Source organism: Diplotaxodon limnothrissa, linkage group LG7 (assembly GCF_057381915.1).
Source record: "Diplotaxodon limnothrissa isolate DT_005_m linkage group LG7, D_limnothrissa_male_GT1.1, whole genome shotgun sequence".
Classification (NCBI taxonomy): Eukaryota; Metazoa; Chordata; class Actinopteri; order Cichliformes; family Cichlidae; genus Diplotaxodon; species Diplotaxodon limnothrissa.
This window is the reverse complement of record NC_140602.1, coordinates 11,962,570-11,982,494: the sequence shown is the minus strand read 5'-3', so window position 1 is coordinate 11,982,494 and position 19,925 is coordinate 11,962,570. Positions and strand designations below refer to the sequence as shown.

The 19,925-nt window shown below is 38.4% G+C and overlaps 1 protein-coding gene across 1 annotated transcript in view; it reads right to left on the bottom strand.

Annotated features, from left to right (window-relative positions):
- Positions 1-19,925, bottom strand: part of lysmd4 (LysM, putative peptidoglycan-binding, domain containing 4) — an 83,161-nt gene that overhangs the window by 60,350 nt on the left and 2,886 nt on the right. Inside the window, exon 2 of the mRNA XM_085357394.1 lies at positions 13,592-13,720. Coding sequence (XP_085213520.1) covers positions 13,592-13,720 — 129 coding nt within the window. The remainder of the gene's footprint in view (positions 1-13,591; positions 13,721-19,925) is intronic.

Sequence of the window (19,925 nt, the reverse complement as noted above, 5' to 3'; positions counted from 1 at the left end):
TTACAACATTACGACTGATAATTACTAAATCTATAGAGAATGAATGGGATTTACTTCCAGAATCTCAAGGCTGAGATCCACACAGCAGGCATCATGAAAGCTACAAGTCACTTGCGTTTTTGTTGTCTTTTCTACTGCTTCTTGTGTCTCTTTTGTTTAGTTTGATGTATTTTAAAGGCCCTTCTCCGATCTGCAAAAAAGCTTTTGGCTATAAATGCTTGGGTATGTGGAAATGGTTCATACATATTGTCCCTATTCAAATGAACTAAATAAATAAGTAAATGTAGGTAGCATGAAGCAACGTTCAGTGGCCTGTGTATCTACAGTATGTGTGTAGAGCTCACACAATAGGTGTACAGTCTTACATGAATTAGAATGAGCACAGGCGTTTAGTTTGCTATGGGTAGCTTCACTAACATTAGTTCACATTAGCTGATGCTAGCATCAGCCTGCACTGAGTTTTGCCCAAGCACTGCAGATTCCAAATATGGCTTTCTAAATGCAGTTTTCAATAATGAATGAGGTGTCCAGCATGCTTCAGTTTAAACTGCTGAACTGTTTCCACGCTGCAAAGTTGAAAGTTCACTTTACTCAAATCAACTTCTATTTTTGGACGTTTTCTTCACAAAGAAGCGCGTCAGTACCACAAGGTACATGAAGCCAACATTATACTGAGCAAGGGTGGAGCATAGTCACAAAATGTAGGTGGTAAATGTATGCTGAGTTCATTTTAAATGTTCTAGATTAGATCGGAGTGTTTTCTTCGTAAGCACTACTTTCCTTAAAGCTACAGTTAAATTTCCTGACTTATTTCATAAAATGTCTTGTTGGAATGTTGCATGTGTTGATATTTAGAGATGTTTACTCAGTGATCACGTCAACAAATCTAGGAGAAGGAAGAGAAATACAAATATGAACTCAAGGTGTCTGCCACATTTATCTTTAGGTGTTAGTGTGTAGCTAGGTGCTCAGTCTAGTTATATTTTAAAACAGCCTGTGGAAATTATTCTGTGTTATCTTATTCAGGCTTGTAAAGTGAACTCAAAGTTTGATTGTGCCCTACTGGGCCTGTCTAATCACTGCCACACTGCGTCCCACAGTGCTCCAAGCTCGTTATCATTCATTAACCTCTAGCTATGATGTCTCTCTGTCTTCCCCTTTCAGTCACACAGCATTTTCAAATCATACATATATTTTGCTGAAACAACAGTGACCACGTAGGAAGAATATATTGTGAGTCCAGGCCTTTGTTAAAGGTGACTTATTCACCACTCTCACGTCTTGTCCCCGTCTCAATTTCTCTCCATCTAATCTCCCTCCGTCTATAACAATAAGAATTAATTAGCCTGCTTATTTTTCTCTGGTTGTAGAGAGGCTCCCCATCTGGATGGGAGACAGCCCTTGTGCCTGATTAATGGTGTGGAGAGACAGTTGCCAATTTTGAAGCCTTGGTGTCTGGCCCGGGTCAGAACTTCCAGAAGGCAGCCTAATGTTAGACCAGAAAAAAAAGAAAGAAAGAAAAAAAACACCTCAGAGATTATTGTACTCTTTTTTTTCTTTTTAGAGTTGGAGCTGCTTAAGTTAGTTTCAATACTTGTGCTTAATGGCAACTGATGTAGCAGAATAAGGACATAAAACCTTTAAAGAAAAATAAACCTAGTAGTTTATACAAATTTTTATTTTGCATTGTTTTTTGGTTAAAATTCACTTTATGTTGTTTTTATTGCTGTTTTTATTCATGACCTTAAAATGTAAAATCTGTGTTTCCAGTGTCTATATTTATATAGTCTGTGGCTGTGTTCTTTCCTCCATTTATATTTACATAACTAGTTTGGCCATTTCCCCAATGACGACTTACTTCTATTAGTACTCTTTGAAAGCTCTACTTGTGCTTTTGGCCAGCTAGATTTCTGGACCAGGAAAAAGAAGGTCAAAGCTCTATTGCCACTGGAGCCTTGACACATTTGCCTCTAATGTGTCAAAGAGAAGATGACATTTACAGCCTGGTGAAGTGACTGCCTCCCTGCCCATCAGGCACCCCTGAAGTAATAAATGTTTACCTTTCGGAAGGAGGTTCAGGATTCTTTTTGTTAGATGTTTTAAGGATTTTTGGCACACTTGGGTCCTATTTTTTCACTTTCCATCTCATTTAAAACTTCACTGTTGTTTACACAGAACTGAAATGGTTGTTTTTTATGTGGATTTAAAAATCTGTTCATTTGGTTTAACTAATGCTGAGCGTTAGCCTTAAGATGACTAAATCCGTCGTTGTCTTCTTAGCATGATGTGCACTGATTATTGAACAGTTAGTCAGTGACCGTATTACATTCTATTACTGTTGTACATATTGTGGAAAAGCAATAAAGTTTGATTATGGTTTAAAAAAATATCCTATAATATACCTTCTAGTGACCTTCTATTTGCTTAATATCCAACTCTGCAAATGTAATGTTGCAATGTATGGTACATATATGTAATCCATATAATACTGTAATAACTGCAGATCCTCAGTAACCAATAATACGTAAAAATAATGCATGACTATGTTGAGGCATATGTGGCTCAGCTCAGAGGTTAATTTACGAAACAACCACATCCCAGTGAAATCACACAGATCCAACTTTTACCATCTCACCATGTTTATTAGTGTATCTTGTGATCACTCTTGTGATCACACCTGACTTTGCACTTTGAAACCATTCTTATGGAAGCCCTTAGAAATCAGGAATGTGTAACAAACACGTTGAGTATGCTTAGTTTGACCTATGCTGACAAGAAATGTACTTTATAAATATTTGTATCCTTAACTGAACAGCAGACAATATGCAATACATGCTTGAACTACAGATGAATTGAGCTAGTACTGAATCGATGGCAAGCAGCAAAAATGTGAAAACCAGATGAAGAGAAAAGCGATGTCTAGGCCTTGAGGGCCATGATGCGTAACATCACACCAGACTCTTATCTCTGGACACATCTTTTCCCTAAGAGGATTCTACACTCCAGCAACCAGCAGGATTCAAAGGTATATCAGGTGCATGACCTTAGGGTTAGTGAAATCTACAACCAAGCAGAAGCAGCTTAAAAAGGCAAACACTGAACTACACATCACGTGGCCTCATAACATCTTCGTATACACATTAGGAATATACCTATTGTGAAATCATGGCTGATACCAGTAATAATTAAGGTTTGGCTGACAGTTGATTTAGATATTGATTTATTTTCTGTGTGTGTGATGGGCAGTGGGGGTATTGTTATTTATTCAGGGGTACCAAGGAAACTGTTTTAGTCTTTTAGCCATTCATCACACTATCACTGAATAAGCACAAACTCAATCATAAAAATATATAAAAATGGGCCACATGAGGATTACAAAATTAATGTTACACAACAGACAAACACTGGCCACTGCCGCTGGTGAATGTCATCTTATTAGCTGATAGGTAAACCGGTGCATCCCTACCACACGTGTGCACATGCACCACACTCAGCTTACTAGGCTTTCCATCTTATTTTCACTCATACAGTAACCTACAGCAGCGGTTCCCAACCCCCGGGCCTCGGACCGGTACCGGTCCGTGAGTCGTTTGGTACCGGGCCGCAAGAGTTGAGGCTCAGGTGTGAAATGTATGGTTTTCAGGGTTTTTATCGGTTTTCAGCGTTATTTTGTTATCGTTTTTATCGTTAACTCGGTTTTCCTGGGTCTTATCACGTGTGTTATGAATAAATCTTCTTTTTTTCGGTACCGGTACTAGTTTTATTTTGTTGTATTTATCCGCGACACATTAAAGGCCGGTCCGTGAAAATATTGTCGGGCATAAACCGGTCCGTGGCGCAAAAAAGGTTGGGGACCGCTGCCCTACAGTACAATCTCATCAACTCAAGGTTTGCCTTTATCTGGTAGAGGTATAGATCTACGCCTTTCTGTGTGTTATGTAAGCTTGACATATTTGAAGTTTTTCTTTTTTTCCTATGCTTTACCTTCTAATACTCCTTCACGAGTTTAAATTGAATTTGATTCAATGCTCATTGACTTTGCATTATGCTAAGCATAATTCATATTGTGCTGTAACTTTGAAAAAATATAGATTGATCATTATTCAGTTTTCCCCTCATTAACCTTTGGTTCATTGCTTAATGTGTCATAGGTCAAAGGCCATTGTAATCTCTCTCAATGGAGACACTGTTCTTGATCAATAGGCTTCTTGCTCAGCAGCTCACATTGTTTTATTTTCCTGCTTGTGTTCCAGGGTAAGGTGTGAAAGGATCATTCCAAGTCTCAAAGGAGAGACTTCTTTCAATATCCTCAAAGTAGCGGATCCCACCCACTCAATTGTTCTCTACATAATCATATAAAAAGATTCAGGAAGAGTTGTTTTTTATTGTTGTTGTGTTTTTCCTCTGCTGAACAATGCCCTTCCGCCACAGGGTCCCATAACAGGCCACCAGTCTACGCTCAGCTCACCTCCACCCCTCATCCCACCCTTGCTATCTCGTTTTCCTCATCTGGCCCGGGCCCACTTCCACATCTACATCCCATTGTCCGAGTGAAGGCAGCACGCGCAGGGCTTTGGCCAGTCCAAACATACGCATCTCTCTCTCTGGATGACTGCCAGCAATCTTTAAAAACATAAACGTTGTTTCTTTCCAAATCAATTTAGTAGTTGTGTTTTAATACTGGAACAAAGATTACAGTCACTTTGCCTGTCAGTAAGGCTCCGTCTATTCTTTTTGCGAGGCTTTTTATAAATGTGTCGCGGTGTGTGTCTGGATTCATGCATGCACGTGTGTCGGAAAACCCAAATCCCAATCATTCATGTATTCCCCCAAGGTGGGCCAGAAAGTGTGTGTCTGTGTATGTGTTTGCCACTGTCCCCTGTCAGGAAAGAAGGTTGGAGCGTGTTCTCCGGACAAACCCCCTTTGGCTGAGGAAGTGCTCCTCTATATTGGCCTCTTTGTGGCTCGCTAATCGAGCTTTCCTGTCAGCAGGCAGCAGAGTCCCAGTGCAGGGTGCACTACGTGATACAGACCCACTCCGGTGCTCCAAGGGAAGTTCTGGGATCAGCAGATAACAGCACAGCTCCCTCATCTAACACGCAGAACAGTGTTACCTCTCTGTCTGTCTCTCTGTCCTTGCATGAATAAGGACAACACCAATTTTAACCATTAAAAAGATCCATTATTCCTAGCTGCTAGCTGGCAGTCTTCTCTGGAAACCCCACAATTCCCTTTTAAGCCTTTTATAGAGCAATGTATAATAACAGTACTTTCCAAATTGGGGATTAAATAAAAAACGACATCAAAGGTAACGTGTCTTAAATATCATGTCTGATATAAGTTAGCAGTGTAACATGTTGTGTTACAAAGCTCTCTTAAACATTTATGCTACACTGCTTTCCCCATGTGTCTGGTTTGCTGAGTTTGTAATTAAAATAGACTATTATCCCTCACCCACCTGAATCTTGCTCCACAGTGGGCCATTGTGGAAACTAGCCCTCTTATCAAACGTAAAAGCATTCCAGTGCTATCTGAGAAGACTGGCCACAAAGCACCCATGTTCTGGTATTCACAATCAGCTATAAAATAATTGACTGTGGAAGTCACTTTTGTTTAAATTTTTGTGTTAGTCAAGCATTTACGTAGGAGGTTTCAAGGACACTTTAGAACATAGCAAATACCTTCAGAGGGACACCATGAAATTCTGATTTTAATTTGTTATCAGCAGTCTTTTTTATATTCCCCAATATAAGTTAGCTCAGAGGATTGATACAAGTGATACTGTATTTCTGTGAATATAAACAAACATGCAGAGAGATGACATCCTGTTTTGTTTTATCTCTCTGCTAAGCAAGTCCCTAATAACAATGTGAAGCATTTGAATCTTAAACTCAATTAGCCAAGCATTTTTAGTCAACTCCCTAATTCTAGTAAAGAGAAAATAGGTGTTACCAAATCCTGTATGTAACAATTATCAACTTTTAATGGATGGATGGAATAATTTATTTACAACAACAACAACAAGAAACCATGTTAATCCCATTAAAACCATATATAACATATATAAATATAACCCTCATATTATATAACAAACTATCTTTACTTAAGGAATTCTACATTCGTATGCACACAATATGCCTTTTTTATAATTACTCATTAATTATTAAGTAGCAAATATAATTCCTTGATGCTAACTTTGTTTTCCTTTTAATCAAAAGCCAAATGATATTATTCTCAAGTTTTGTTCAGGTTTTTATGGCTTTAGTATTTAACACATAACTCTAAAGTATAAAATCTGGTTCCCTGTATTTCTAAACAATCACAGGAAATGCACTTCTGATACCGGTGAATAATAATGACTTTCACTGGTGACATTTTCCAGTGGCATATGGCAGTAAGCTCATGGGAGAGCACAGCTTTTTGATGCGTACTCTGAGTCGGAACGACCAAAGGACAATTCTGGGCATGTGTTGCCTTCTGTCTTGCCTTGTGAAATGATAATGTGGCCTCAAAAAGATTCTGAAGCCGATGAGTTTTCAGGAAGATATACATGGAAAAAATAGAGGATGTGATTATTGTACATGTGTGTAAGTGGTAGTCTATATATAGTATATTTGTATCCTTGTGTTAGATGTGTGTTGTTTTACTGGTTTCTTGAGTGGCCACTTGAGATTGAATCCAAAGGCAAGTCAGTCATCATAGACTTCCATGTTAAAATGCCCAGCTAAACAGCATTAATAAGTATGATAGTAGGCTTACTGTATGGTGAGGAAAAAAACTGTAACTGAACAACCGACTCTTATTTTTAAGCACACTAGTTCAGTTTTGCCGAGATTTAAAGTTACGGCTGCTTTGACTAACAGATGTGCCAACACACAGTTATGTTTGTGTGGATCTTGCCTTATTAAAGTCTGTGGATGCAGCTTGCAAACTGAAATGCATCAGACACATTTTCTCTTCTCACTACTTTATGTTTTAGATAAAGGGCTGTGTCTAGAGCATGCAGAGAGCAGGAAATGGGGACACCCACTTGCTCAATAATGTCCTCTCTATTCTCACGCAAGCGCAAGTGGACGTCACATAGGCTCGATTGGAGAGAGCTGGCAGGTTAAAGAAGGTGTAATGTCTGATTCAGACTGATAAGGATATTTCTATTCTTAAATACTAAGAATGGAAACAGTTATAAAGAAAAATCACAGCTTTAGCACATGTGTGGAAACACCTTATGTTACCAAGCAAACACTTGTTTCTTGAGAGTTCTTTTGGATTAATCTAGTGCAATTAACATTTCATTAGACCATTAACATAAATGTTCAAGGCTACTTTGTTTCTGATGTTTCTTCTTGTTGGTAGTCACGTGGAATTTAATAGGTTGTATCGCAACTGTGTTGCTGAAAACAATTGCCTACTTCAGCTGGAAACAACGCTCAAGAGTGCAGTGATAGCGACACCAAAACACTAAAGTATGTGTGTGTTTAATAAGGTGCTGGAAACAATCCTGAGAGATTTCGTTCCATATTGACATGAATGTTCATCTGATAATAAAGACCCTGCCAAATATCTCCGCCATTACCCCATCATGAGTTTTTATCTTGTTTGCATCAATTGTCATATCCGACTATCATATCAGGAATCAAGTATCATCAGACCAAGGAACATTTGCATAAATTTTCTTTTACACATTGTACCCACATTGAAGATTCCTGTTCTTAGATGTCAGGAGCAGCATCCGGTGTGGACTTCTGCTGCTGTAGTCCATCTGACTCAAGGTTCATTCAGAGATGCTCTTTTGCATATCTTGGTTATAACGAGTGGTTATTTGATTTCCTTTTGTCTTTCTATCGAATTGAAGCAGTCTGTTAATTTTCCTCTGACTTCTGACATCAGCAAAGCCTTTACCATATTTTTCAGACCATAAGGCGTACCTAATTATAAGGCGCACTGTTGATGAACGGGTCTGTTTTCATACATAAGGCGCATTAAGCGAAACAAGCATTAGCATTTTTCCTCCAGCTTCACTGTTTATGTTATGCTAACATAGATGTGTCGCTACGATCACGTAGCACATCATTATATACCAGCAAGCCAAACTTCAGTAACCCTACAAACGTCACTGCTGTTTAGTTTTCTGTCTTCATTTGTGTTCAAAGTAATAGCAGAGCTGTACGTTTTAATTTTTTCAGAAATTGCTCATTCAGAAAATGGTATATCATGTTTAGGTGGAAATTAGCGAGCTAACTTCCTGCTAACTTCTAACTCTGTTAAATGTAATAAATTCAGTTTTCATGGATGCCTGGATGTTAAACTTAATTGTTACACCTGGTAAAGCAGCAACACTCATCATTTTATGAAACATGAAAGAATTTAGACAGTTTTTAACTCTCTGTGATGCCACAGTGTTCGTTTGACTTTGGGACCTGAAGCGGACAGAGTTTTGGACCCAGACCACTCTGCGAGGCTCCTGACTCATAGCCGTAATGCGGTGCAGCTTCATAGCTTACCAAAGTCGTACTAAAACATTTTTGACAGATTTCTGAGAGCCGTGTACCACATAAAATTGGTTCGAGGTCAGTAAGCACAACCAGAATTCATACATAAGGCCCACCGGATTATAAGGCGCACTGTCGTTTGAGAAAATTAAAAGATTTTAAGGGCGCCCTATAGTGCGGAAAATATGGTATATACAAATTTATTCTTATATATTTATACAGATTTCTTTCTAATGTTGAAGATGTTGGGATTTCTTGATGTGATGCTTTATTGTTACAGTGTCAAAGGATTCCCATCAGCAATTAATTTTCAAGGCACAAAACTAAGGGCATGATAAGAGTGCGAGTGGTCATTAAGGTCAATCTAAAAATAGCAGCAGAAGATGACCTTGAAGGGGAGACTGGTGAGATTTAAATCACATGGTGTTTTTGATCTTTTCATGGAAGCCCTGTAACATTTTGTTTAGTTTTATAGTTCATCTTGAATCATGTAGCTTCAGCTCTCAGGGACTGTACAGTAAGACTGTGTTTGGCTGTGACCCTCATGACTCTGTAACTTAGGTGTGAAATTGTCATACACACAGTTGAGCAAATAAGTATCACATTTTGGCACGCATAAAAGCTCTGCTAAATTTGTGTGTAAAAAGACACACAAACATTTTCATTCTGCAGTTTCCATAAACATAATCAAACTGAAAAGGGTAAAGCCAGAAATTAATTATCCATCCAAGGCAAATGTAGTGGAAAATATAATTTATGGAACAATTATGAAAATGGTGCACTTAAGTGAAAATGCCACAATGAATTAATTAATATTTCATTGGATTACTCTTTTAATTCTTAGCCCTGGTGAGTGTGATGGAATGTACAAGGCTATTGAGTGGAGTGGTATTTTAGGCTTTAGTTAGCCTAAAAAGGGGTTTGCACGGCTTTCAATCAGATTGCACTTTTGAAAGCTTGGTGTTATTATGGTCCAAAGGGTAAATGTTCTGCTGCCGATTAAAACACTTACAAGAGGAGACCTTGACTCTTGTTGCTGAGATATATTATATGATAAAGCATATTATCATATTCTGGACATTTTATAGCAGAATTAACTCTAAAATTAGGTATCAAATAAAAGTGTGTCTTTAAAGTGTCAATATATGCATATTGGCCTAATATGTAGGTAATTGTGTGCATGTGTGTCACCTCAAATGGTTCCTTTTTTCAATAATCTTCTTCACACAGAGACTCCTTTTGCAAAGAAGGGACTTGCCCTTCTTCCTGTCACCCGTCCACTGGGAACACTTCTCTATGTGCAGTCTCATTGGCATGCTAAAGAGCCCTGATATTTTTGTCTTACATTTAAAGAGGGAATTACGCTGAGCCATTGAGGGCTTATGTCCAGGGCATTTTAACTTTTTTCGTGGTTCTTGGAAGTCGTCCAAGTAGATTGAAAAGATGGGAAGGTTAAAGAATGGATAGAGAGGTTATTGACAGTGCTGAGGTTATTACTTTGAGGGACAAGCGGAAACAGTGTGTTGACTGTTAGCCAAAGACCAGCTTTGCTGTTTTGCATGGGGGGCATAAGCGCCCGAGTGAGCTTTTTTCAGATGTTTCTTTTAGAAAGCCATTACAATGAAACCAAGTCTAAAGCAGCAATTTGTAAGTCAAGAGCCTGGCAAAGTGGGTAGTCTGGGAGAAAAAGGGAGTCGAAAGTGCATGGAGTGTAAAGTGAGAGCCTGGAGTCTGTTCAGGGCAAGTGGATCTCTGGCCTGCATTGCATGGCTTGTTGCAGCTTCTTGTACAAAGCATCAATACTGTGTTGAAGCTCTTTTTGTAGCTTTAAGTAAAGATATCACTTATTGTGATATAACAATTAATACACTGGTAAAATATAAAATTTTGCAAGTTTTCAAATGAAAGGCAAGTGAATTTTTTTTATTTAATTTGAAAATCTGTTGCTTTAAAAATGTTTATTAAGTCCACAAAACTTGGAAGTGTGTGAATGCATGTTCCAAAAAAAGACTAAGTGGTAAAAGTATGTAAATGAAAGATTTGTTCTGATTTGGTCGAAGTTTAAAAATTTCAAAGCTGAGAAAACAGTAACTTATGCTTTTATGAAAACAGACCTCTAAGCAAATCACTCCGTGTAAGTTTTAAATGGCAATGGTCTGCCTTGCAAACTATAGCCCTTTTTCTAAACTCTACATTTTGTTAAAAATTCTGCTTTGCTTGTCTAATTTGACGATTTAAACAATGCTAAATATTAATAGTTTTGTATTGTCAATGGCAGACCCAAATTGTGGCTCTTCTTAGCTTTGGGCAAATCACTAAAATGACAAATGGGCATGTGATAAATCCTCCTCTTTGCATTTTCTGGAAAGTTAGCTCACCAGCACATTAGTTCTGCCGCACACCCTCCTGAAAATTTACCCCTTAAATCTGACACTTCACCATCTAAAGAGCCTAAAGCCACCTCTGCTAACACTGAGGTATTAGAATACCCCAAACCCCAATCTCCCTTACCAAGAAACCCAACAATGGCTGTGGAACAAACAAACAAAAAACAAAAACAATACTGGTTATCACAAAATGCTTAGCCAGTGTTTGATTTGTGCTTTGTGGGTTATTATAGAAACATGGCAGCAAAGTGTGTTGAAGTCTGTGCAAGAAGATCTGCTTTCAGTGGATGTAAGTTTATGAGCCAGGTACCATTCCTGTACTTCATTCAAATTGAGCTCGCACTATTTCCTTTTTAATTCAACTTTAAAAATAAATGCATACATGAAACCATGAAAATAAAATATATGGTGTTCTCTGTATAAACTAATATGAAATATTAGCATTAGCTATTAGCTATTTTACATGAGACTAGTGCTGAAGAAACTGCATTGTTTTGACTGGGTCGGAGTGCTCTATGGTGAGGCAAGCTCTAATGGGATCTTAGAATTACCCTTCAGAGTAAGGCTGTAACTGGACCGGATTTAATCTCAATTTTACTGTCCAGACTCAGGCTTTCCAGCTCTTTGGGCTATTTAGCTGCATTAGACTCCACACCCTTTGGCATCTCCCCATAGGTAGCAGAACAATATGTGGAGGTATGTGAAGTGTTTTATTTAGTTGGGATGTTTAATGTATGGCTGTTTCCTTCCCATGCACCATGCACCTTCATCATGCTTTTTTTTGTTATTTTTTATTGTTAAATGCTTTTGTTTACCACTGCCACTTCCTGACCACTGATCAGTGATAATATTAGTTTGTAGCCAGGACGTTGGGAATGTCACATTCAAATAGAAATACACTGATCGTTCAAATGCTAAACCCCTCTTGGCATTAGCATCATGTCCCATGTTGTCCCACACAAACATACTCTTTGTCCCACAGTTAGTTTGTTGACATCTGGTCATCCAATGCATAGTCACCCCCAAGAGAAACCCTATTCAGAAAGCACGGGATGAAACTAACATATATAATTAACGTATATAATGTCAGTGATGGCAACCGTGGCTGCTACCATTGCATTCCTGTTTCATGTGAAAAATCATTATTTCTAACCTTCATAGTGTCATGACTACATTCACTGCAATGCATTTGATGTACACCACTTCTTATCAAAAGCCCTGGTGACCCTAAACGTTTGATTGATCGTGTACATGTATATATTACGTATATAGTGTGAACAGAAATAAATGAAAATAATTATATTTCTGTTACACATGGTTCTCCTGAATCTATTGTAAGATGTGCTGCATGGAGTATAGACTTTAGTAATATTTTTTCTTATTTGTAAAAGAAATGTAGTTGTGTAAATTTATAGAATCTCTGATCCTTCACCGCAACTACTGTGAGTGAAAATGCCGGCATACACTAAGCTTTCTGGGAAATTACAGAGTGACATGTTAACTGTTGCCTCTTAGGCAGGCATTTCTGATAGAGTCCCTGAAGTATCAAAACGATTATGAGAGCCATGGGCTGCCACTGGAAACAAACTCACTGACACGCTGATAAAATCCTTGCCCCATGTTTATATGCCATTTTGCAAAGAAATCAGAAAAGGTAATCATGTATGGAAGCTGAGGTTAAGAAGCAATGTAACAGTCTATTAAGTTTAATATAGATATGTAGAATAAGCATATGTAGGGAGACATTAGCATAAATCTTGGTTACACACGAATGGTGCTGTGCACTCTATTCTCCCTGCAGTCGGGTCTAATGACAAATACTGTGAATGAGCCATGCCAGCCAGCTGACTGCTCACTTGAGCTCTCAATTAGCTCCCCAGTCTTATATACCAGTCTATTCGGAGTTACAGCAGTAATCAGAGTTTTTTTAAATGATGGTAACTCTTATTTAAACAACACTGATAACAAATAACTTTTTAATACTACTTTAAATAATCTCAAGTACTCCTGTTAAAAATAGTTTCCCAATTTCCCCCTATAACCAAAATATTTTGGTTTCAGTTTAAAACCTTTCATTTATATTTTAAAGTGTTGTTGGACACTGTTATTCAATGACTAATAAGTCATCATGGTACATGTCAGCGTCTTGTTCAAGGATGCACCGTATTTCTCTCAAATTACAAAGTGGCAAAATTGTAATTGTCTTTATCACCAAACTAAATGATGTTGCTTGGCAAAAAACTAGCTTTTGTAATGGATGGCGCTCATTTCACTGAGTGATGCATACCAAGCATAGAAAATGTTAAAAAAAAAAAATACAAACATTTAGCTTAGTAAAATAATGCTCATGTGCACACACAAGCACGTGGGCTGAATAGAAGTTTCCCATAATGCATGTTTTTTGGGTGATGTTGGTGGGGGGGGGAGCTAGCTATTTTCTTTCATGAGAAACTCCATAGTGACTATTTTCATCATTTTAATTCTGCCCCAAAACATACCAGTGTTTTTTTCTCTTGTTTTGGCACAATTACTATAAATCATCTTTTTTCTGTGTCAACATTAACAACCAATGGCAAACTGCTCTAACTGTTATTGTAAAATTGATGTATCACACAATAGAAAGCACATATTCAACCATGGTGGTGCTTAGTGTAGCGCCCTCAGGGGCTAATTGGATTGGTGTTTAGCAAGACCTGCAGATGAAGCAAGGATTACCTTCATGCATAAAACTGTCTTTGTTTTTCTCTGTTGTCTTGTCTCTCCCTTCCCTCCTTGGCTGCTTTTCCCACCGCCTCCCACATCTGCGCGGGCCATCGAAGGAGTCATGTAAGCATACCTTTGTCCCTGCATGGGAGGAAGAAGAAATGATCTGGTATTAAATTTCAATAACACGTTTTCCCAGGTCCTCCAGAGTACAAGCAATCAAGGGTTAAATTGGATCTGTAACGTATGCTCGGTGACCCACAAATCGCTTACCCATCAAACAGACTCATTACGAGCCGGCAAGCAGATGAGTGTTTGTGAGCCTTGCCTCTGAGCGGTGGGGATTGTGTGTATTACCGCTAACACGGCTGAGGTATTTAAATTTTGATTTTTTCGTAATGGGTTTTGACATGTTTCATTTCCTCTGGGGGAAGCACTCAAGACCTCCGAAAGTAAATGTTGCTAAAAAGTCATCAAGGCAGAATATTAAAATGCCATCAAATAAGAATTTCACTAATGCGATGGGGCTTGGGCTTCAGGTACGCAGGGCTGGGGTCAGAGGGGCTTGGTTCTGGGAGAAACACTATTTGTTCCCCTTGGCTGCTTTCTTTCCCTCTTAAATAAATTATTAAACTACTTCACCCCCCCTCTCCCTGCCTCCCTCTCCCTCTCAGGCCATCCACCTCTTGTGCCTCATAGCTTAGCCCTTGCTTTTGAATTGAAAGGCCAGCAAGAGGAGGAACTGTTAGAGTACCAAAATAGAACACCTTTGGTTAAAATGAGATTAGCTGAATATATTTACATTTTCACAGGGCCCGGCATTCAGTCATTGTTGCTCTAATGTCATGCATTAAAAAACAGCAATAATACAGATTGGTGGTATTAGACAACATTGTGTTGTGCATGTTATACTTTTGGAATTGGAGATCTATGGCCATGAGTCTCTGTATAACTAGCTCTCTGTTTTGACTGTTATTGCCAAGGTTTAATCCATTGCATCACTGGTGGTTTTTGTATTCCATGGGTACTCCTTTTGAGGCCATTACCAAGCTGACAACCCACCAGCTGTCACTAATTGCACACTAATGGGGTTTGGTGGTCTGATGGTTTGTCTGTGAGGGGCGTTCCAGTTCGACACCGGAGGTCCTTGTGACTTGCCAAATCAAAGGGGACATCTAAAAAAGCATGTCATGTTATTCTGTTATATTACCTCTAACTGCACCTCTACAATAACGACTAATTTACAGGGCAATAAACTTGGAGACAAAGATTTCTTGTGTGTATAATTAATCATGGATTATTTCATATTCACCTGACATCACCTTGTATTGTTTAAAAAAATGGGAAAGATTGCTTTGTTGGAGGCAACGGCCATTATCATGCATGATATTTTCTGTTCCTTGTCATTGAAATCTTTGCAGGAGACAAGAAGGGCTCGTCTCTACCCTCTGTGTCAGCCAGCTCGCTAATAGATGTGAGAAGGTCATCTGGCATTAGTGGCAGAAGTACGTTAGCATTTGTGCTGAGCGTCTCTTGCCAGACTGTGTGCATGTTTGAAGGCGCTTGGACAAGCAGGCCCTTTCATGGTGATGAATGGCTTTTTTCAAGCGTTCTGCTCCCTAGTTATGAGAAGGGTGACCTGGTCATTGGACGACTTTATGAAGCTATAAAAAATGTATGTCAGTCTGCAGTCTCTAATGCCATCCCTAAACGGGGGAAGGGGGTGCAGGGGTAGCTGGAATGGTAAAAAGGCCATTTACCGTCACTCTAAATAGCTCTCTGGCTGCCCTTCTCCACTTATCTGACAATGTCCTTGTCGTCAAGACAATTTTTTATTCTCTTTTTAATTTTTCCCCATTTTTTATAGGTTACATTTGAATCAGGCCGAGACAAGCCAGCACCCCCCCCCCAAGATTTTACAGTTCAATAAGTCAACCAAGTTGTAATTAACGTAATCTCAGGTAATGTTGTATGTTGTATTGTAAAGTGTGTTCCTCAACCTACAACTTGTGCACGTTATTAAAGTTGATCCTGTTGTCATTAAACAATATATTATTTATCTGTTTTGTGTAAAGCTTCACAAGGGGTCCCAAGAGTGTATAACACAGCTTAAGCAGTAATTCACACTAGTCTTGGTAGTTTGGGTAGCGATACAAGAGGTACAATTTTTTTTCCCCCAATCCACATGTGACATGGCTGGATCCCATTAATCACAAATGTCTCCTGTTTTAATAAATATGCAAATTCATATTAGTCAAATGGTGTTACAGCTTTTGTGTCATTAATAAATAATGAGCTGCTTTGTTGAATAGCTAAGGTGTTTATACACAAATTCTTTACAGTGACGAGCGCCAAGCGACTGTGTCAGTTTTACATTAAAGGTTTATGCTGTGCATGTGTGAGGACGTTTTAAGTTTTATGAAGGCTAAGCACTAAGCTTAACCTTGTTCATTGACACAGCATAATCAAAAGCATTTATACTGTATTTAACATTTAGTCAAAAGTAACCATTACGTAACTTTTGGTGCATAATATACATTTTCTACACCCCACAAATAAAAATAAATCCAGACAGTACAGCTGATCTTATGTATACTGTGCAGCGAATGCATAGTGTTGATGCCCCTGGTGGGAGTAAGGCGCTCACATTGTGTCTCAGTTTGTTGTCAAAGTATTATATCTTGTGTCTCTTACATAGCACTTCTTTCCAATACAATTAAATTACTCATAAACAAACTGTTTATTTGAAAGAAATGCAGCTAAGCCTAGAAAGCAAAGTATTAAGTGGACCCTCTGGTATCCAAATTATAACAGAATCCAGGAAGATTAAAAATAAAGGAATGTTTCCATTATCAGACTAGAGAGGCTAAAGTGAGATGTGGGGGGCTGAACTGCCTGACTCTGTCTCTTGGTGAGCAATCAATCATGGGCCGCTCTGCAGTCTCTTTGATCTGAAAACAGCTGTAATCTGTGGTCATTGTTGCTGGAGTAGATTGTTTGCCAAACTATTACCATAACTGTCAGCCCAAATCAGAGAAATAATCTCATGGTTCTGGACAGATGTGGTTCCTCTGCATTATTGATATGGTCATCTGAGAGAGAGGTGGAATTATAAAACATAGTTCTATTTACAAAGGGAGATTGGCTTGGTCCTTGAGAGTGAGTGAGTGGGACAGGCACCTCTGGAAAGTGAGATATAGCCAAGTTCAGGAGCGAAAAAACAAATTTCCCAGCTCTTTTAGGGTCAGCTCACCCCATGGGTCTACTTCCTCTCTAAAAATGAGTCACCGGAATACACAATGGACTGATTTCTGAGAAGTGCTTACGCCCATACACCTGTGTAAAGACATTAAAATATGTATGTATGTATTTTTTGTTACACTTTACTTTCTGATAGTGTTTCATAACCCTTGTGACAAGTCCGGGCAGGCATTTACTCAAGCATTCATTGTTTAGCATAAGTGTTTCCCTCCATGTGTTTTGTGTATGCAGCCATTTTTGTCTCACTAAATGCAATTCAGGAGTGTAACAAAGAGGGAAAAAAAGACAGCGTTTGGCACGGCATTGAATGTTTCCATTAGAGCACACGGTTGTGCCTCGTGAAGAGGTTGTGAACCTGAGCAACCAATCCATGTTTATTTAGCAGCCCTGCCAACTCAGTGGGGCTGGCTAAGTTTCAGTAAGTTAATGTGGCCAATGACAAAAATCCCACTTCTTTAAGTTACAGAGCCTTAAAGAGGCTAAACAGAAGGATGAGTGAGGTTGTTCACACAAATGCCTTAAGGTGGATGGGCATCTAATACACGCCAACTTACAGAGAGAAAGTAAAACATCTCTGAAATCAGGAACAATGCTTTTTATTGTAAATGTGGTTGGTATATGGTGTTGTAATGGTATAGGAATATGTAACTTTATGTACTGAATGGTAAAAAGAAGAAAAAATAAAGTCGGACAATGATATGCTTGCACTAACATGGGTGGTATTATGATTTTTTTCTACTGAAGCCAAATTACAAAATCATCTTTGCCACTTGCCAGACTTTCCTTTGTGGAAACATGTGGCCCTTGTTGGCAAAGGGCAAAATTTGGCAGGATCCCGAGAAAACGATTACAAGTACTGGCATATGGAAGAACAAATAGTTCCTCATTCAGTGCATCAGGTCTGTGCCATCTTCATGGACTAAAAAAGAGACATGATGGATGTCTAGCAGTGCACATTGGGCTGAGGCCAGGTAATGTTGATGTGCGGCAAGAGTACAATATGACCCTTCTCTGTAGTAAAAGCTAACAAAACCTGCTTACTGCCTACGTACGGTTTCCGCAAATATTAATAGATAAGCAAATGTCTTAATTCAGGCTTATATAAATATAATTTTTTTTTTTAATGACTAAATCGAACAGTGTAGGGGAGACCGGGGATAGTTGTAACATTTTTGACATTTCTGTCTGTAACTTGGAGCTCTTTTAAGGTAGTGGATTCAAAATGTAATGCAAAGTATTTACATGTCTCTGCTATTAAATAGTGCAGCTATTTTCTCTGCAGCACAATTACCCATTGCATGGTATGGCCTCAAACACAAAGAGTGAAATGTTACAATTAACCCCATAGTCTGGGTTAGTTGTAACATATCCCGGGGTGAAATGTAACACAATGAAATAAGGGTACTAACAAAACATTAACATGTAATCTTTGTTTATTCAACACATGAATGCACTTACATCCATTTATGTAGCTGTGTGTGAGTGTGACAGAATGCAGAAATCTAACTTTTGAACATATACCAACCCCCCAAAAAAGACAAATTATGGAATTTTCTGCAACTGAATATTTCATTAATTTTGGTTGGTCTTCCTTGAGTTTGGTCCCATTGGATCAGTGGGCATTATAACCTACAACTCTTGCACCAATTTTGAACATAACAATGAAGCTGAAAAAATGTAGTTGTTCACCAGCATCGCAATTCCATTACTTTTTATCATGGCTTACCTTGGTGTGGTTTGCAAAGTGCTTCAGAAAGATGAGGAAATCTGTTTCTTGCACCCATCCTGATTTATTTCCACTACCAGTACTTCCTACTGGTCCATCTCTGACACAGTGGTCTGCATAATGTATGTGTGGGAACACAAACAGTGGAGGAATTGTGTTGCCAATGGCATTAACCGCATATACAAATGCGACCAGTGAACCTCTCTCTGCTGATGTCGTTGCCCCAACTTGTTTAATATAAGTTAAAGTAATAGTGTGGTAAGTTGTAACATCTGCATTATTGTTACAACTGACCCAGACTCCTATAGCCATGAACTAGCTAACATTACAGCCAACGCCTAAAACATTAGCACTAAAGACCTACACAGAATATATCCCCATAGACATACAAATAACACAATTTAAGTTTGATGAGTTTAACTGCAAAGCAAATAATGCTATTAGAAATTGAAATAAAGTAGAAAAACTTACTTTTTGGCACACAAATTACTTTTTTTCGTGTTAAATTGTCTGTGTTTGACAAAATGTGCTGATTTTTCACATGTGATAGCAGAACTGAGTTGGGCATGCACAGGATGAGTCACATCATTTGAAACTTAGCCCTGATTGGAGAAATTGGAAGTGTTACAACTGACCCACGTTACAACTATCCCCGGTCTCCCCTACTTTAGAAGTGCCACGCATAGATCAGCTTCTAAAAGCAGCCTACGGTAATCATTTGCACATATCACTATTGAAGCTTCTTGTTCCTTTTGTTGATACAGTCAAAGTCTATATGTAATATCAAATCATGACTCGTTGCATCTGTTTCAGAAAAATAATATTTCAAACTTATTTTATAGTATGCTATTATTGCAATCTCAAAATATCCTGTTTAGTATACAGAAAGATAAAACACAGATAATCTTGAGACCTAATGCCATTAAGAATGACGATGCTTTTTTTCACTATCCATACTTCTCTGTGGATCTACAGAAAAATTACTCGGGGTCAGTTACTATTTTACAAAACTGATTACTTAAAAAAAAATTCAATAACTCGTGCTATCAAGCCTTAATACTACTGTGTAAAAGCAATACGATACAATCAGAAACAGTTTCAGTCGTGAACTCAGTGTCGATGCTGGACTACCTTAGAAGAACTAGGATTATATACAAGAACTGCTTTTTTTCATGGTAAACCTTTAAACATTTTTATTACTGTACATTCGATTGGCAACTGCTGTTGTAGACTACGCTAATACCACACTGTGCAGTAAATTCAGCTTCTATTTAAATAGGGACTTGTGTCTATTTCATATTCAGACCTAAATAGTTCATATCTCACCATGCCTTTTCTAAAAATCGGTCTTCAGAGTGG